The sequence below is a fragment of the Neopsephotus bourkii genome, unplaced genomic scaffold (assembly GCF_033783945.1).
Source record: "Neopsephotus bourkii isolate Nb327-2 ecotype Australia unplaced genomic scaffold, CSIRO-AGI_Nbou_v1 NB_114, whole genome shotgun sequence".
Lineage (NCBI taxonomy): Eukaryota > Metazoa > Chordata > Aves > Psittaciformes > Psittacidae > Neopsephotus > Neopsephotus bourkii.
The window spans coordinates 33,232-48,653 of record NW_026900631.1 but is presented as its reverse complement, the minus strand read 5'-3'; the positions used below and the strand labels follow the sequence as shown (position 1 = coordinate 48,653).

Below are 15,422 nucleotides of genomic sequence, written 5' to 3'. Positions count from 1 at the left end.
TTAACTCTTGCCTTGGGCCATTAGTACATCTCTTAGTAAGTTCCCAGTGGCTACAGTTATGCCAGAGGAGACAATACAATAGAGAGGTAAGGCTATAACCTAAGAACATATTTTGGTGTAACAGCTACAGGTGAAGTTTTGCTGTCAATGGAATTGCAGTTGGTTGTAGAGAGACACAAGTACTCAATTTTTAACACCCTCAAATGTGAGTGAAACAAAACTCAGATGACATTAGACTTGTCAAGTGACGTCAACTATCTAGCATCTGTTTAAAGGAAAGCTACCAAACCAAACGCAAATGTACATCCCAACTCATTCTAAAGAGTTAGCTTGAATCCCAGTTCTTAGTGGTGGCTGAATGAAATACTGAATTGGATGGCTACCTTAAGTATGCGGAGTAGTTTGTCTGTCTTTAATATGGCATTGAAAGAACTTCAAGATAAGCATGTGCTTCCATTGCCTTGCTCAAAGACTCCATGAAAATGGACAGCACTCAATAGTTTCTCAAGGATTTGGAAGAAAGAATCAGCTTGATCTGTTAATATTTTTGTAGCTTGAAATTGTTCATGAATAGCCTTGTTCAACAGGAGAGCAAAGGCAGAATTATATGTTGTGGTAGGGATGATGATGATCCTTGGCTTTTCTTTTAATTTACTAGTTTCTGATGAACCTTTCTGAACACTCCATTGAATAAACTGAAAAGGCATGTAGGTAGACATTGCATTTGTTGGGAATACTGCATTTTATCTTTGATCATATTAAACGGAGGCTGGCTGGAACAAAAGTTCTAATTCCCGTCTTGGTGTTCATGAGGGCCACAGATGCACTGAAGGTCCCAAGCCTCTGTGTCTATGCTGGGATTGCCAAGCTTCTGTGTGCTTACATCTCTGTTTGGCACATGTGTGCTTTGCATGTAAATGTGTCGTTTCCTTTATAAACCGATTTGAAACAGCTACTAAAAATTATGTCCTGTTATCTCAACGGCTGCACGCTGCAGATGTCCTGGGCTTAAAGCAAAAGGATGATGCATCTGCTTTCTTGAAGCGGGTGAGGTATTTGGAGTATTTCCCTACCTAGTTTTCAGTTACAATAGTAGTCTGCGGGACAGTAACTTTGAGTGTATAGTATTTTCAAGTGATACAGATGTGTCAGACTAACTTAGAAACCAGAATGTAACAGCATCACTGTGCAGTCTATCCCAAATACAGAAACAAGCAGCCAGAAATTCCCAAAATGCTGCCAGATTCCTCAAGAGGAGCTTTCTCTGCCTCGATGTCCAGCTCTTGCTCTGTCCACTCCAGCAGGCTTTGAAGCTGCCTACAGTGTGAGAGGGGAACAGCCTGTTCAAACACAGTGGTATTTCACACAACTAATGTGTCTCTTCAGACCGAAGTGAAGTTTAGCCAGCCACTTGAATTCACTCTCTGTACTCAGCAGAGAGTCCTCCATGGGCTTGACTTGCTTGGGCCAGGGTAGGGGGTACCCAGCAGGAATGTGTGGAATTGAAGGCTGGAAAGAATACAGTCGTTGAGCAGCATATTCTCCTGTTCTGAGCAGTTATCTAAATGCAAGTGATTTCCCAGGGCATCTGGCTCTGCACATGATCTAGAACAAACAGCAGAGGATTAATCTTCACTTTAGAAGTGAAGGATTTAGCTTTGTCTAGGAGAGATGCTGCTCAGAGGTGGGGGCTGCTGGGGGCAGCATTCCACTCTGCAAAGCACTTTCTGCTCAGAACTGGCCTTCAGGTAATTAAATAGCTCAGCTAGCTGGGCAGGCTTAGCTCTCTGAGCACTCAGCAAAGGTATCAGGGAAGAAAATGAGTTAGAAGCTTCCTCGCTTACCTGTTTTAATCTGTATGTTGTGTCTTTCTGTGAAGTTCGGTGTCTGCAATGCAAGCCTTGCAATTTGGGCTTGGGATGATTAAATTCAGTAAGCAATTAAATTGCTTAAATTCAGTGATAAAAAGGTAACATTAAGTTAGCCAAAGCAGTTGTAATTAACTGACTTTTTAAAGCAAGAGTTAATTTATTCTTCTAAATAGCACATAATTAGTGTTCGTTCTCCTCTTCCCTCTCCCTGCGATGTAACTTGGGAAGTAAATTCCTATCTGAGCGTGATGTTTGACCTTTCGTGTTATTTATCAAAATAATAATCTCCAACTTATTTATTAAAACATGATTCCAATTAACAGGGGGGAAATTGCCTGCTGCAAGCCCTTCAGATGAGTTCTGATTTTGAGCCAGGCTCCTCAGTCACCCTTCCAGTGTTACTGGTTTTTCACTTATTTACATTCTGCTTGAAAAAGACAAGACTTTGGAAGAAAATCTTTAATATCCTTTATTTACAGCACAGTGCATTTCTTAACTGCCTTTGGAATAGGTGTCAGTCAGAAGCATGAGTTTCTCAGTCAGCCTTAGTTGAATCCTGAGTTTACTTATTTTGAAGCTTGGGAAGAACATGGCTGTGTTTAGTGTTTGTAACAATGCATTTTGAGCTTCTGCTGAAACTGTAGTCCGCCCTCCTGAAATTCTGGCATGTCTGCTGGAGTGGCTTGAGTTATTTAAATAAAGTAATTCCTTCCAAAATACAAATATGGCTCATTTTCAGTAGAAATTTGAGATGGGAAGGGAGCTTACTGAAACGAGCACATTAATGATTATTAAAAAACCTCTACTGTGTGGTTCTGTCTCCTGCTGGCTTTCAAAGCACACAGGCAAATTGCAGTGCAAGGTATGGATGGTTACACAGGTTATACCAAAATCTGTTTTCATAACTAGAGGCTGTTACTCTTGCTCCCGAGCATCTCAGTCACTACTTGTTAGCTGTGACCCAGGGACTGTCAAGTGTCTGTTTGACTTATGCCTTGGTTTATTCACTGAGCATTTATGCAACTTCACTCTTAACTCTTTGTTAAACAAATGAAAGTCCTTCAAAACATTCCTGGCAGTGTGTGAATGACTCCTTTCTATTTCCTTGTCTTGTGAAAGATGAAGATGAGAGAGCAGCTTTACTCACTTTAATCTGAAGTTATTTCTAAGCATCTGAAAACACCACAGCTCTGTAAACTTTGCTTTATTTGTTTCCTCAGGAACACTGCGTATCCACTGAGAACTGGGAGCATGGCTATGAGCAACGTCAGTGACTCAGTGGTTCTGAGTAATGGCAGCATCTTGTCAAACACTACTGGCCCAGGTATTGTTGCAGCTTCTGATGGAGATGTCACGGCCCAACATTTCCCACCCAAGGAAACACCAAGAGCAAAAGCGAGTCCAAATGGCTGCCTCCAACTTAATGGTACAATCAAGCCATCTTTTCTGCCTTTAGACAACCAAAGAACTCAGCAGATGTTGTCGCAGTGCTGCCACCCTTGTCCATACCATCACTCTTTAAGTACCCATAATAACAAGCAAGAATGTCATTCGGTGGTTGGCAGCTCAGCACCATCTCCTATGACTTCATGCTGCATGCAGCCACATACTGAGTATTCAGCATCTATTTGCCAAAAACACACCCCCATATATCAGCCTGCCTGCTGTCTTCAGCCCTCCCCATCCTTCTGCCTTCACCATCAGTGGCCTGACCATTTTCAGCATCAGCCTGTGCAGCAACATGTAGCCAGGATAAGGTAAGCAGACTGTTTTATTTGTTAGTTCTCAGTGTGGGTAAGCTTTTCCAGAACTATTTCATTTTCTTACACACACAGAAGATGAACCAAATTTCTTCCTCAGTGTTTTCTCAAGTTAATCTGTGCTATATTACCAACTTTTTTCTTTTCTGGAGAAACCAGGTTGGGGAACCAGTTTTGCTGGATCTCATGAATAGTCCTGAAGTGTATCAGCTCTTTTGGGGGGCGGGGGGAGGATGTTTTTTCTTCTTGGGGGTAGTGTGGAAGCTCAGTGACTCTTCTACAAGACATAGTGTACATCTATAATTGTCTAAAACAAACCAATACGGAGATAACTAAGAAAACTCTGGTGCAACTGCTATTTCTGCATAGTCTAATCAAACCTTATACTTCCTCAGAAAGATGTGTTGAAAAACACTTCCAATAATTCTATTTATGAGGGTGGTTTTTCTTTGTTAGGTCAGCTGGTTCAGTGAGTTGTCTCCACGTCTTCTCAGTGTATGTATCTGCTGAGCTTCAAAGTTGTGCTAAGATTGAGAAATTCGGGATTGTTCCAGGTTTAAATCCTTTCTATCATCCACTTCATATGAACTCTTTATCTGTTTGCTGCCTTTGGCATTCCAGTGACTGTAGTCCTAGCTATAAGGAGCAACAGTCATAATCTACAGCCAGCAGATCCTGTGCAAAAGCGGCCAGTTCAAGAGGCAATGTTTAAAATCCAAATTCCCTGTTGCAGTAAGACACTTCTAAGCTTTTATGCAGGGTTATTTTTTCCTGAGTTGCTGTTGGGCCAAACTGGATGAATTTTCATGGGGGTAATAAAATCTACCCTTCTCCCTGTCAGCCGACATCTGCATCCTTGCCTGAAACCTTGGAGCTCTGAGTATATCTTAGTCAGTTCTAATCATTTTATCTTGATGAAACGTATGAACTAATTTTAAACTTCTGAGAGTATCAGTCTGGGACAGATATGTAATGTGGAAAAAGTCAAAGTGAATAAAGCTTTTTCCTTGAGGTGAAAGCAGATGAAAATAAGGATAATGATACAATGTGCAAATCAGCTTCCCTCTGCCAGAAAATGGAAAAAATCTTCGCAGTTGCTGGAACTGCTTATGATCAGACATGTTTTTTCCACCCCATACTTGTTTAAATGTTAAGTAAAGATGAAAACTCTCATATAATTTTGCATGCAAAAGTATGCAGGATGTTGAGCCATTACAGAATCAGTCATACTTTTCAGACTGTCAGAATGGGCGCGCTGATTTCACTGTTTTATTCCCTGTGCAGCAGGACTGTTAAACTTCATCTGGATTCCGCAGTCTTAAGGGACGGAACAAATATGATCCAGAATCTGGATTTCTGTGCTTACTCTAGAAAAAAAGAACAGATACGGTAAAATAATGTTTTCCATAGCACTTCATGAATACAAAGACTTTGAACTGCTGTGATTGGGATCTTAAGCCAAGACGCCTTTTTTCATCTTGCAATTCCTTACCACGGTGTGCATTTGTACATAAATGTTCAGAAATTAAGTAATGATTTATGATAAATGTTCATCTTACTGTTAGCAGTCAAAATGAGGATACAGTCTCACCTTTAAAGCGTCTGTACTTAGTTACTCAACTGTAGGCATTAGGATACTGTACATATTCCTATCAAGTGGTTACTGTTTAATATCTGGACTTGCTTCTAGATAAGGCCATGAATTTTCTCAGTCAGACGATACTTGCAATATGGCTCATAGGTCAGCAAATCAAACGAGTCCATCTTCTAAAAGCCACCCACCTTCTGGTAGCCATTACTTGTTCTTTTAGCTCTAAATATGTATTAAATAGGATTCGGGTCCCATGTCATGTTGGGGAAGCTGGACTTTCAACTCCTTAAACTGGCCATGGCTGCACTAAGGGACAATGCATGCATCTGACTGTATCACTTATGTAATCAGCATGGAACCAAAGGCATCTTTTTTTTCTCTGGATAGTATACAAGGCATTTCTAATGTAATGGTGTCCTATTGCATTGTGAATCTAGTTTGTCATGCTGAGGTGCCACTGTCAATGAGACATGTTGGTAGATTATAAAAACAGGGAGTGAGTGGATGTAGCCTTGCAGGTAGATTAATACATGCTTAGGAAGAAGCAAACTGTCTCATTGGTACTTTGCAGTGCTGAAGAAAGTAGGTGATAAATATGTATTAATTCTTTGCATGCTCAGGTAACTTTCTATAGACAGAAGAGTAACGCTTCAGGGTGTGATATTTTTACATCATCTTTGTTCCGCACTCTAGTTTTATTACATTTTGAGCCTATAATCTGCACAACAGCTTCTTCTCCAGATACTTTTCTTATGAGGCTAATTGGAAATCGTCCAGTTTTCTAGCATGTGCATGTTTTAACAGGGTTATTTAAAATGCAGGTTCTCATACGATACATTAAGTTCAATGTGTAGTGAAACTAGCTTTCATTTTGGTTCTTTGTTTTTAAAAAATGCATTCAAATGTTGTTGTAAGTTTAAGGGGGAGGGAGATGTGATTAGATAGAGGGGAGGATGAATGCTTTCTGCAAACTGTATTGCTAATGCTTACAGCTCTGGGCAGGTAACCAATTGTTTCAGCACGACAGGTTTTGTCAGGTTTTGAAGCCCAAGGCTTAACGTTTTTCAGTGACCTAATATTAAAGGAATGTGGCTCTGGTATATCATTGCAGATTGGAGTATATAAAGAAGACAGATTGAAATAATGCCACACTTGTCCTGTCCTCTTAAAGCTGGCTGGATCTGGAATTTTGCAATGTGTTCAGCTTTGAAGTTTAAACTAAATTACATGCAACTGTCATCTCCACACCATAACTTGGACGTCTGGGCAACTGGTACCTTTTTTAGATTGGTGAAAAGGGCTTTGTAGCACAAAAGAAAATATTTGTAATGGTCGGTGGTTTACAAAGTGATTGTGGCAAGAAATTCTATTGTAAAAGTAGGTAAAATACCTCAGCTGTTGGTTGTAATGATTCTGATGTAGATTCATCTGTAGATGATTTTGTAAGGCTGGAAGATCTTGAGCAAAGTTCTCTCTATTGCTTTGTGCACGTATTAATGATATGGTTCATTCAGGCATATTCATACCTCTTTTTTTAGTGGGCATAATATCTTAACCACACAAATACTTCTTGAGAAATTCCAGCTGTCTCCCCATATCAGAATGTAATTGTCCAGGGACTTGATTTGCTCTCTTACAACAGTTTCTAAACTTACCTGTTTGGAGCATGGCATGATTAGTTCTTCTTTTCAGGTACTATTGGAAGATTATTTTTCCACCCTGTCCCTTTGGAGGACTCATGCTGAAGTAACCCTTTTTGTCTGAATGCACTTATGTATGTCTAGAAAACTGTGGGGCTTAGAGGCACTGAAAGGTGGGTAGTTATTGCCCCTGCTTTGCTGCCCGCTGCTTCTATATTCATCAGCAACCTTCACCAGTTAGACATCAGAAATGAGAAAGGAGAACCAAGTAAGACTGTTAGTCTGAAGAAGTGCAAGAAGAATGAAGACTGATGCTTGACAACTGGAAACACCAAGCTAGGAGTCACTAGGGAAGAGTGAAACTGCACAGCTCACCAGCACGTTTAGTGGGATGAAAGGAGGATAAAACAAGTAATGAAGGGCTGCATATTTTAGCAGAACTGAATACTGCAGTAAAGAAATGTAAAACCGGAAAACTCTTAAAATCATTCCTGGCATTTTTCAAAATCTGTTCTTTATATAGGCATGTGTGCATGTAAATGGTGCATTGTGCATAATAATGTAAGTGCATTCAGAAGAGGAAGAATGTGCAGAGCTTTTTAGTAAGTCATCTCAGGGTTGTGGGAAGCATGGGGTAGCAGGGCTGTGCATAGCTATTGTCTCTGGTACCAAATTGCATTGCTTCTCTCAGACTTGTATGTGAAATTGGAAAACACCAGTTAAAAGCTACTTGTATCCTTACTAATCTTGGTGCCAGCTCTTTTGGGATCTCTCTTTGGTGATACAATTTAGACCGATGGACTGGGAAACAAAAGATAGGGGAGAAAGAGGTCAGGGAGCTGCGAAAGAACTGGTGGATGCTGCTGCTGAAAAGGAAGCTGCTCTGAACTGCCAGCGCCTGTGGTGCTTGTGCTGCTGCAATATCAAACCGGTAAATTCATACAAATACTCTTTGCTCAGAGGAGACCTGCTCTGTATCACCTACCATTATTTACATTTCAAGACTGTGCTGTTAATGCTTTTAGCTGAAGCAGATAAGTAAAAACAACTGTTCTGAAAAGCACTGGAATGATCTTTGGTAAAAAGGACAGAACAAAAGGACATGTGGGATAGAATAATCTCACTATGATCATGTAGTCGTCTCAAACTAGAACACAGAAATACAATCAGTTTAAAGCCTCACAAAACTATTAGCTTGACTAAAATTTAAGGTTTCAGGATATATGTGAATTGTTCCTCATCCCCCACCAGCCTCGTTTGGAAGTTTTATGTCCTAAAGCTTTGATAGTTTGAATTCCTGAATTCAAAGTTTTTGCTTGCTAGACCAATTTCTGTTCTAAGCAAGGCAAAACCCCTAGTGCTGTAGAGTCTGGTAAAGCATTAATATGTCCAGACTTACTGCGCATCTTCCTTTCAGTTAGATTTAAGCCTTCTTTTGAACTGTTTTGGCATTTCAGATTTATCTGCTAGTTCTAGGATTCTGGGTTCTGCTGTATCTCAGAGAGAGTTCTGTGCCGCACACTGTTTGAACAGCATTGCAGATAGTCTTGAATGCTTACACTTTAATTAATACTTTAAAAAGGAGATCTTCAGAAATTAAAAGCTGTGAAGGCAGTGTTATTGCTGCCTCTTACATTATAGATGTCTCTTTATATTTTCCTTCTAGTTACTTGGCATAAAGATTAGAACCGGTAAGAAAGAAAAAGCTCTTGTTTTTTTCAAAAAGCAAGGGAATGTTTGCCAAATACCAATCCTAATAACAAGACTTTGTTATGAAACAGCTCCCTGCTTGATTCCAGGAAAAGGATAACTGTTATCTAGTACATTCTGCATGGCTTGCAGAGCTGATTATACATATACACGTGTATGTAATATTTTCAGATATTCTCATTTCAGCAACATTAGCTCCACAAGAACTATGCAGAGTTTTTTAAACAAAGCCGTTCCCACCTGTCTCCATATTTTCTTTTGAAAGTTGTTAGCTTCTTTTATATTTGATGCATTAAAAGATACTTTGGGTTTTATATGAAATGTATGCTGATGTCCTTTGTACGAAACACATGCATATACTGTGCTATAAATGAGTAAGAGACTTGCTCCTTCCTCTAGGAAGATTAAAAATAGGTATCTTTAAAACCCAAACTGCTTAGGTCAGATTTTTGAAGGTTGTTTCTGAAACGTGGTATCAGCCTTGAGCCACTAGAAGGCAAGAGCTGTTACTATGGTTTCAAGGCTGGTTCAGATGATCCCGGGCGTCCCTTCCAACTTGATGTTCCATGATTCAGTGTTCAGAATATTGCAGGTATCTTGGTTCGTGCTGTAGATCAGGAGTTCCTGCGTGTTGATGATTTGTATGGAAACAATACAAATTCTGGCTCTATTCTCATTTAAGCTATATGTTCCTTGCTAAAATAGGAATTCTTTAGCCAATAGCTTCCCAAAATAGCAGGGCTGGAGGCACAAAGTAATCACAATCAGGATGGTGCCTTTTGTGTCACAGCATTAACAGCCTGGTGTCATACTTGGGGATTTTGATGTAGTTAAGAAAAGGAAAGGGAATGTGTAACATTCTCGTGCATCTTTCTCAATCTGAGCCCAAATGTGGGATTCTCTGTTGTGCAGATGGGGAGGAAGAGCTCTCCCCGTGACCAAACAAATGAACTGGTTCTTTTTGTTTCCTGGAAATAATTCTTCATGGCAGTCAGTAATGAGAGCTCTGCTTTCTCACTTTTAGTCATCTTGCTTACATTTTACTTTTAGTCTTGTGTGTTATCCCTGAGTGTGATACCTTTAGCATTTTCTCCTGGTTTTATTAAATCATTTGCTCTTCCCATGGTAATTACTGTGCATTGTTTGCTGTGCAAACACCACACTGCACTTTCCATTAGTCCTGCACAGAGCTGACAGTAAAGGGCTGATGTGCAGAGACCAGAATACAAATAAAAAATGCTATTTATAATTCAGTGGCTGACCAAATTAAAAATAATGTGCCTAGCAAAATATTAAGTGCACTTAAACCCAGCCTCAGTCACTAGGCAGTCCAGGGGATCTTTGCAGGCTTTTAATTGTTCCCATTAAGCATTAATAGTTGTCTAGACTTCAGATTGCTTTGAAGCAAGCAGTTTTGCAGTATGAAAAAAGGAAGGTTCCTACTCTGGTCTGAGTGTGGCTGAGTACCAGCCTGGCCCTCTTTTGACCTTTAGTCTCTGCCACTTACAAAGTCCAGGTACTGTGTGTGCTTGAAGATGGATTTCCCATGCCCTGCATCCCTCACCTTTCTTGAACAACAGAAGAGCTAGTACTTAACTACCAATCTGCCGGGCCTTTGAAGTACAGTCTTCAGAAGGGCTAAAGCTGATAATGTGAAGGAAGTGGTGAAACATCCTCCTTTCTTTTGTACTTAAATTGACTGGAAAACCAGCATGGACTGTGTTCCTTCTTGAAAAGGTCTGATCCGTGTGAGGTTTGGGATTACTTAAAACTGAGCATTTATATACATGTATTTATTAAAAACCCCTCTCATACAAAAACAGCCAAAAGGATGGCAGCTTGAGTGTTTTGCCTATGAGTAGTTGTTCTCTTGCATTTTTAATAGTAGGTTGTGATAAGGTTCAAATGTGAAACAAGACAACACTAGAGAAGAAAGATCAAATGTCTGAACTAAATGTTGCCAGTGACCTGTTTCAGCACTCTTAGATGGGGTTTGAAATATGAAAAGTTTCCAGTCTTCCTTTTGATGGGGGAAAAGTGCAGAGTGAGGGATGTAAACTTTGGAAGGCTCTTTGTAAGTTACTGTCGTTACCTCTGTCTCTAGCTCCTTCCAAAATCACTCATCCTTCCTTTCTGATATTTCAATGTTGTTTTCATCTCCTAGTAAGCAATAATTGATGTGCAAACCAAAACAAACCCTAAATACAGTGCAAGAGGGAAATACAGAGAGGGTGCCTGAGCAATTTGGCATTAATTTTGCTGCACTAAGGTTGCTGTGAGATTTCTGCCCTGGATATCTGCTGAGTAAAGAAGTCTCTTAAAGACTTGACTATCAATGGAAATAGAAATGAGATGGTACCACTAACAGTACAGGTGAGGGAAGTTACAGGTACAAATCCTGGTCATATTTCAGAAGGCTTGGTCTGTCTATTTGGAACTTAGGTTTTGATTTTTAATAAAATGATGAAGAGCTGAATGTACTGGACTAGAAAAGCTCTCATGCATCACTGCTTCGGCTTTTCCAGTACTTTCAGTGATATTAATGGGATACCTTTCCACAAAATTCTTGCATTACATTTGCAGTTTTTAGGGTGTTTAGTTCATTCAGTCAAATGGATGAACTTTAGTTAATGGTTTTGATTTTATTACATCTGTTTAATGGTCTGTTTAATCTTACAGTGCCTGTTCAGCGCCTCAGCTACAACACTGAAAAGCTTGAAATGTTCAGTAAATATTCCCTTTTTTGCTTGCTTACTGAGCAAACACAACAAATTCAATCTGAGGTATAGAGGGTGATGTTGCATTATATATGTAGTTTTTCATCGGTGTCAGCATAAACTAGAGAACCTTCTTTGTACAGCTGCTGACTAAATCCTTTTAAATCTTCTAATTGTGTTGAATATACACTTGGTTTATATAATTTAAAAAATTACGGCATTCTAAATGACTGCATGCACAGACATTGGAACAGCAGCTCAGCACCAAAAGATATGTTTGAAGTGAAACACTCTGCTGAATTTAGACCAAAATTGCTTAAGTAACTGTATTTTCATTTGCTCTAAGAGTTTAAATATGTAAAAAAAGATAAAAAATAGTGTTTGTCCACATAGTAAAATAATCCGGAGCAATTGGAAGGGCTTGTACTCTAGCTTCAAGAGAAGGCCTTGAGTTAAAGGAGGTTTTCTGGGAGCAAAAATGAACCCCCTGGTGACTTACATTCACAAATTCTTACATCTGCACAGGAAGGAAGACTGAAGCATGTACCACTTGAATTGTGATATATGACAGTCTGAAGTCTCCCTAGTCTAGAGTAAAACTTACATGTGCTCAATGTCAATCATTAATGCCTATAAAAGCATGGATTTCAGCCTCTGTGGAGAAACACCTTGATAGAAATAGGCACTTTCGTACATCTCTTTCGTTTTCTTTGGTATCATGGGATGGAAGTTTCCTGGTGTGTATGTTGTGATTTCTTGGGTCATGTTAATTTCCTATCTGTCAGAGAAATACAAGATGTGACCATGACCTTGTGTTGCTCCATTCAACTGGGAAGTGTAATAAAACAGCTTTGAAATAAAATGTTTCTAAGGAAAGAACTTTCTGCTAATAAAAATGCTGAGAACTTCTCTAGTCATCATTTAAATCCCAGAACATATTTATTAATTTCACTGTAGTTACCAAGAAAAGAAAAAAGCCTGATAGTTTTAGACTTGTAAAGGATCTTGAAATAATATTAGTCTGCTCCAAATTAGCTGTTGGCTTGTTTTCAAATCATGATTCATGGTGTTATTTTACTAACCCTCTTTTATTGTCTTGAGTAGTTCAGAACTTTTGTTCAACTTGCCAAGCAGTGCTATAAGTAGTCCTGCCCTTAGTACTTCAGAACTTAAAGGTGTATATATATATATATTTTGCTTCAATTAAGCCTTTTGAAGAAGAATACACTTTATATTATGTATAAACTTTGTCATTTAAAGCTGGGACAATCCAATTTGAATGTGTGTGATGGCAGTTTTCTTATTTGACAACTGTGTTAAAAGTGGCTACACTCATTGGAGAAATATTTAGGGAAAGAAGAATGCAAGAAAAGTAGGGTGTATGTTACTTGGCTTCTACATAACGCTGTCAAAACTTCCCACCAAGAAGACTATTTACTTCCCCTTCAAGACAAGTGAACCAAGTAGGTGCTCTTGAGAAAAAGAGCTTTCCTCATAGTTAATAATATTTAGGCAGTTGTTGATGGTGAAAGAGAAGGCATTAGGAGTCAGTATTGGGAAAATTGTTTTCTAGGGTACCTTAAACTGAAGACTTGGCAAGTAAATCCTGGGCTCCTGCATGTAAATCATCCATATGGTGCAGTGAGGAAAAGAAGAGGTGGGGAAAAAACCCAACAAATTCTGAAGATGTTTGTAGGAGCATTTCCATTTCATCATTCGTATATTATGAATTTACAGAAGTTTTAATTTTAGCATATAGTGAATTATATTGGGATAGAAGAGAAAATACTAGTTCAGTTGGAAGGGACCTATTGTCTAATCAAACTGCCTTATCAATCTGGGGTTGACCAAGCTGAAGTATGTTAAGGGTGTTGTCCAGTTACCTCTTGAACACTGATAGGTTTAGGGCATCAACTTGATTTCTAAGAAGCCTGTTCCAGTGTTTGACCACTCTCTCAGAAAAGCAATGCTTACTAATGTCCAGTCTAAACCTCCCATGGCACAGCTTTAAACCATTCCTATGTGTTCTGTCACTGGATACTAGGGAGGGAGCTCAGCACCTTCCTTTCCACTTACGCTCCTGAGCTGTAGTGAAATCACAGTCTCCAAACTAAACTGGGGGGTTGGAACTATGTGATCTTTAAGGTCCCTTCCAACCCAAACCATTCTGTGACTGTACAAAACTAGACAAGCCCAAAATCCTTAGCTGCTTTTCATGGACTTTCCTTCCAGCCCTGATACTAAATTTATCGATATAACTTCCAAATGAAAATAGCTGTGTATAGGATGTCAATACGATTGCATTCACCTTTTCTGTTGACTTGATGGAAACATATTATCCTGTTGTATGCTGGCACAAGCCAGAAGTCTGTCACTGGCAGATTTGAAGACTATCTCTTTTAATATTGATTTCAGAGCAGAAAGTAAGTGAGCAAGACCTTGGCTTAGTTAAGTATATAGTTTGCCACTGGTGCTCAAGGACTCTGGTTTTACCCAGTGTGCATGCTGTAGGTCAGTAAAGTATATACTTTCATGCTAAATTTAAATCAGATAGAGCAAGAATCACGTGGACAATGATTTTCTTATTGTTAACAACTCCCTTATAATTGTTTTCCTTGCAGAAAGGCAATGTTATTTTCTCATACTTGCTGTGAATATAGAGCAGATCCTCAGGTGGAACTGAAGAGGTAGGTAAGAACACAAGAAAAGCAGACAAGAACCTTTCTAAAGCTTGATATCTCAACTATAAAAATGTGCACTGACATCTATAATATATATATCAATTTAGAATTTTTGATCTTTCTACTACAGAGACTTTCATTTTGCTTAATTTTATGCCAAAGAATAGTCTTAGCAGAAATAATTCCTAAATGTAGCATTAAGCAAAGCTGCAACATTGAGATTTCACACTTTGCAATGGGTTGAAATAGCAGTTAGTCCCAGTTTATATCACCCTGATAATTTAGAGATAAAAAATTCCTTTTGGATTGTTCCCTAACATTTTAAGTGGGAGAGGACAAGAAAATTCTTTGCATTTTTCTTGCTTTCAATAAAACCTTTAAAAAGGCAACTTATGAAATTGAATTCTCTGTCATCTTTACAACATCCTTCTGCTGTAGGTTGTCTGGTTCTTTAAAGATGTAAATAAGTAAAGGGGAGTGCAGACAACTAGAATAAACACTATGTTCAAAAACATCTAGAGAGCTTATGATCAGAATCAAGGAAAACTACACATAGCAAAAAAAAGAAATTGGGAGGCTTGTAAAAGGTTTTTTGGCAACTTAATCTGTTGGATTTGTCTGAGTGATTGCAGTGATTGTTAAAACGATAAAGTACATAGGTGTTATATCTGATATAGCAGCAAAAGCTAGCTTGATATTTGAGAGCAATTCAAACTGTTCTTATGGGTCGGTGACATTCTGAAAACATGAGAATTTCCCTCCTACAGGGATTTAGTTTGTATTGTATGTTCTAATGGAAGACGTACAGTATGATGCGTATCCCATTCTACGCTGCAGGGATATAGCTTACCCTTGAGCGTTATAATGACAAAAAGCTATGTTTTATCGCTTCTTGTAACCAGATCCACCAACAAAGGGAATAGTTTCCCTCTGGCAAAGTAAAGCATTGAGGTTAACCACCTCATAATCCTTCGACAGGGGAGTCTTTATATTGATTTCCCCCCTTCTCCAGTAAGTACAGGTATTTATTGTAACTTAACATTTTTTACTCCAGTGAGTAAGTGAAGAGTGCAAAATAAGGTTTTCTGCTATATTATTTTTTATCAGTATGTTTAGACACCTGTGGTATCCACGGTGCTTCAAAAAGAAGATACCATCTATGTCCTAAAAAGTAAACTATTTCACAAACAGGCTCTGTTTTTTTTATGGATGTAATGTTACCGGTATCAAGAGAAATAATACGCCCCTCTCATGAATATCTGCATGAGGAAAGTAGAGTTAAGATTATACACAACTGTCTAGTGTCCATGCTGCCAGAAACTGAAGGTGTTACAGGTCTACTGCAATGTCTGCAATGTCTGCAGTTCGCATTTCCTCCGTCCCCAGTTTTGCTGGAGCAGTTGCCATGATTGCTTCTGCTGCTGCTTTATCTGCAGTACTGTTAGTGATTGC

At 39.0% G+C, this 15,422-nt stretch overlaps 1 protein-coding gene across 6 annotated transcripts in view; it reads left to right on the top strand.

Annotated features, from left to right (window-relative positions):
* DISP1 (dispatched RND transporter family member 1) overlaps positions 1-15,422 on the top strand; it is an 86,757-nt gene that overhangs the window by 51,861 nt on the left and 19,474 nt on the right. For 4 of the 6 annotated variants that reach the window (XM_061364941.1, XM_061364913.1, XM_061364940.1 and 1 more), the window contains exons 2-3: positions 3,092-3,628; positions 13,911-13,976. In XM_061364941.1, coding sequence (XP_061220925.1) covers positions 3,123-3,628; positions 13,911-13,976 — 572 coding nt within the window. In that variant the 5' untranslated portion in view covers positions 3,092-3,122. Of the gene's footprint in view, positions 1-3,091; positions 3,629-13,910; positions 13,977-15,422 lie in introns of those variants that run through there. The other 2 variants (XM_061364932.1, XM_061364922.1) reach the window with 1 other exon arrangement.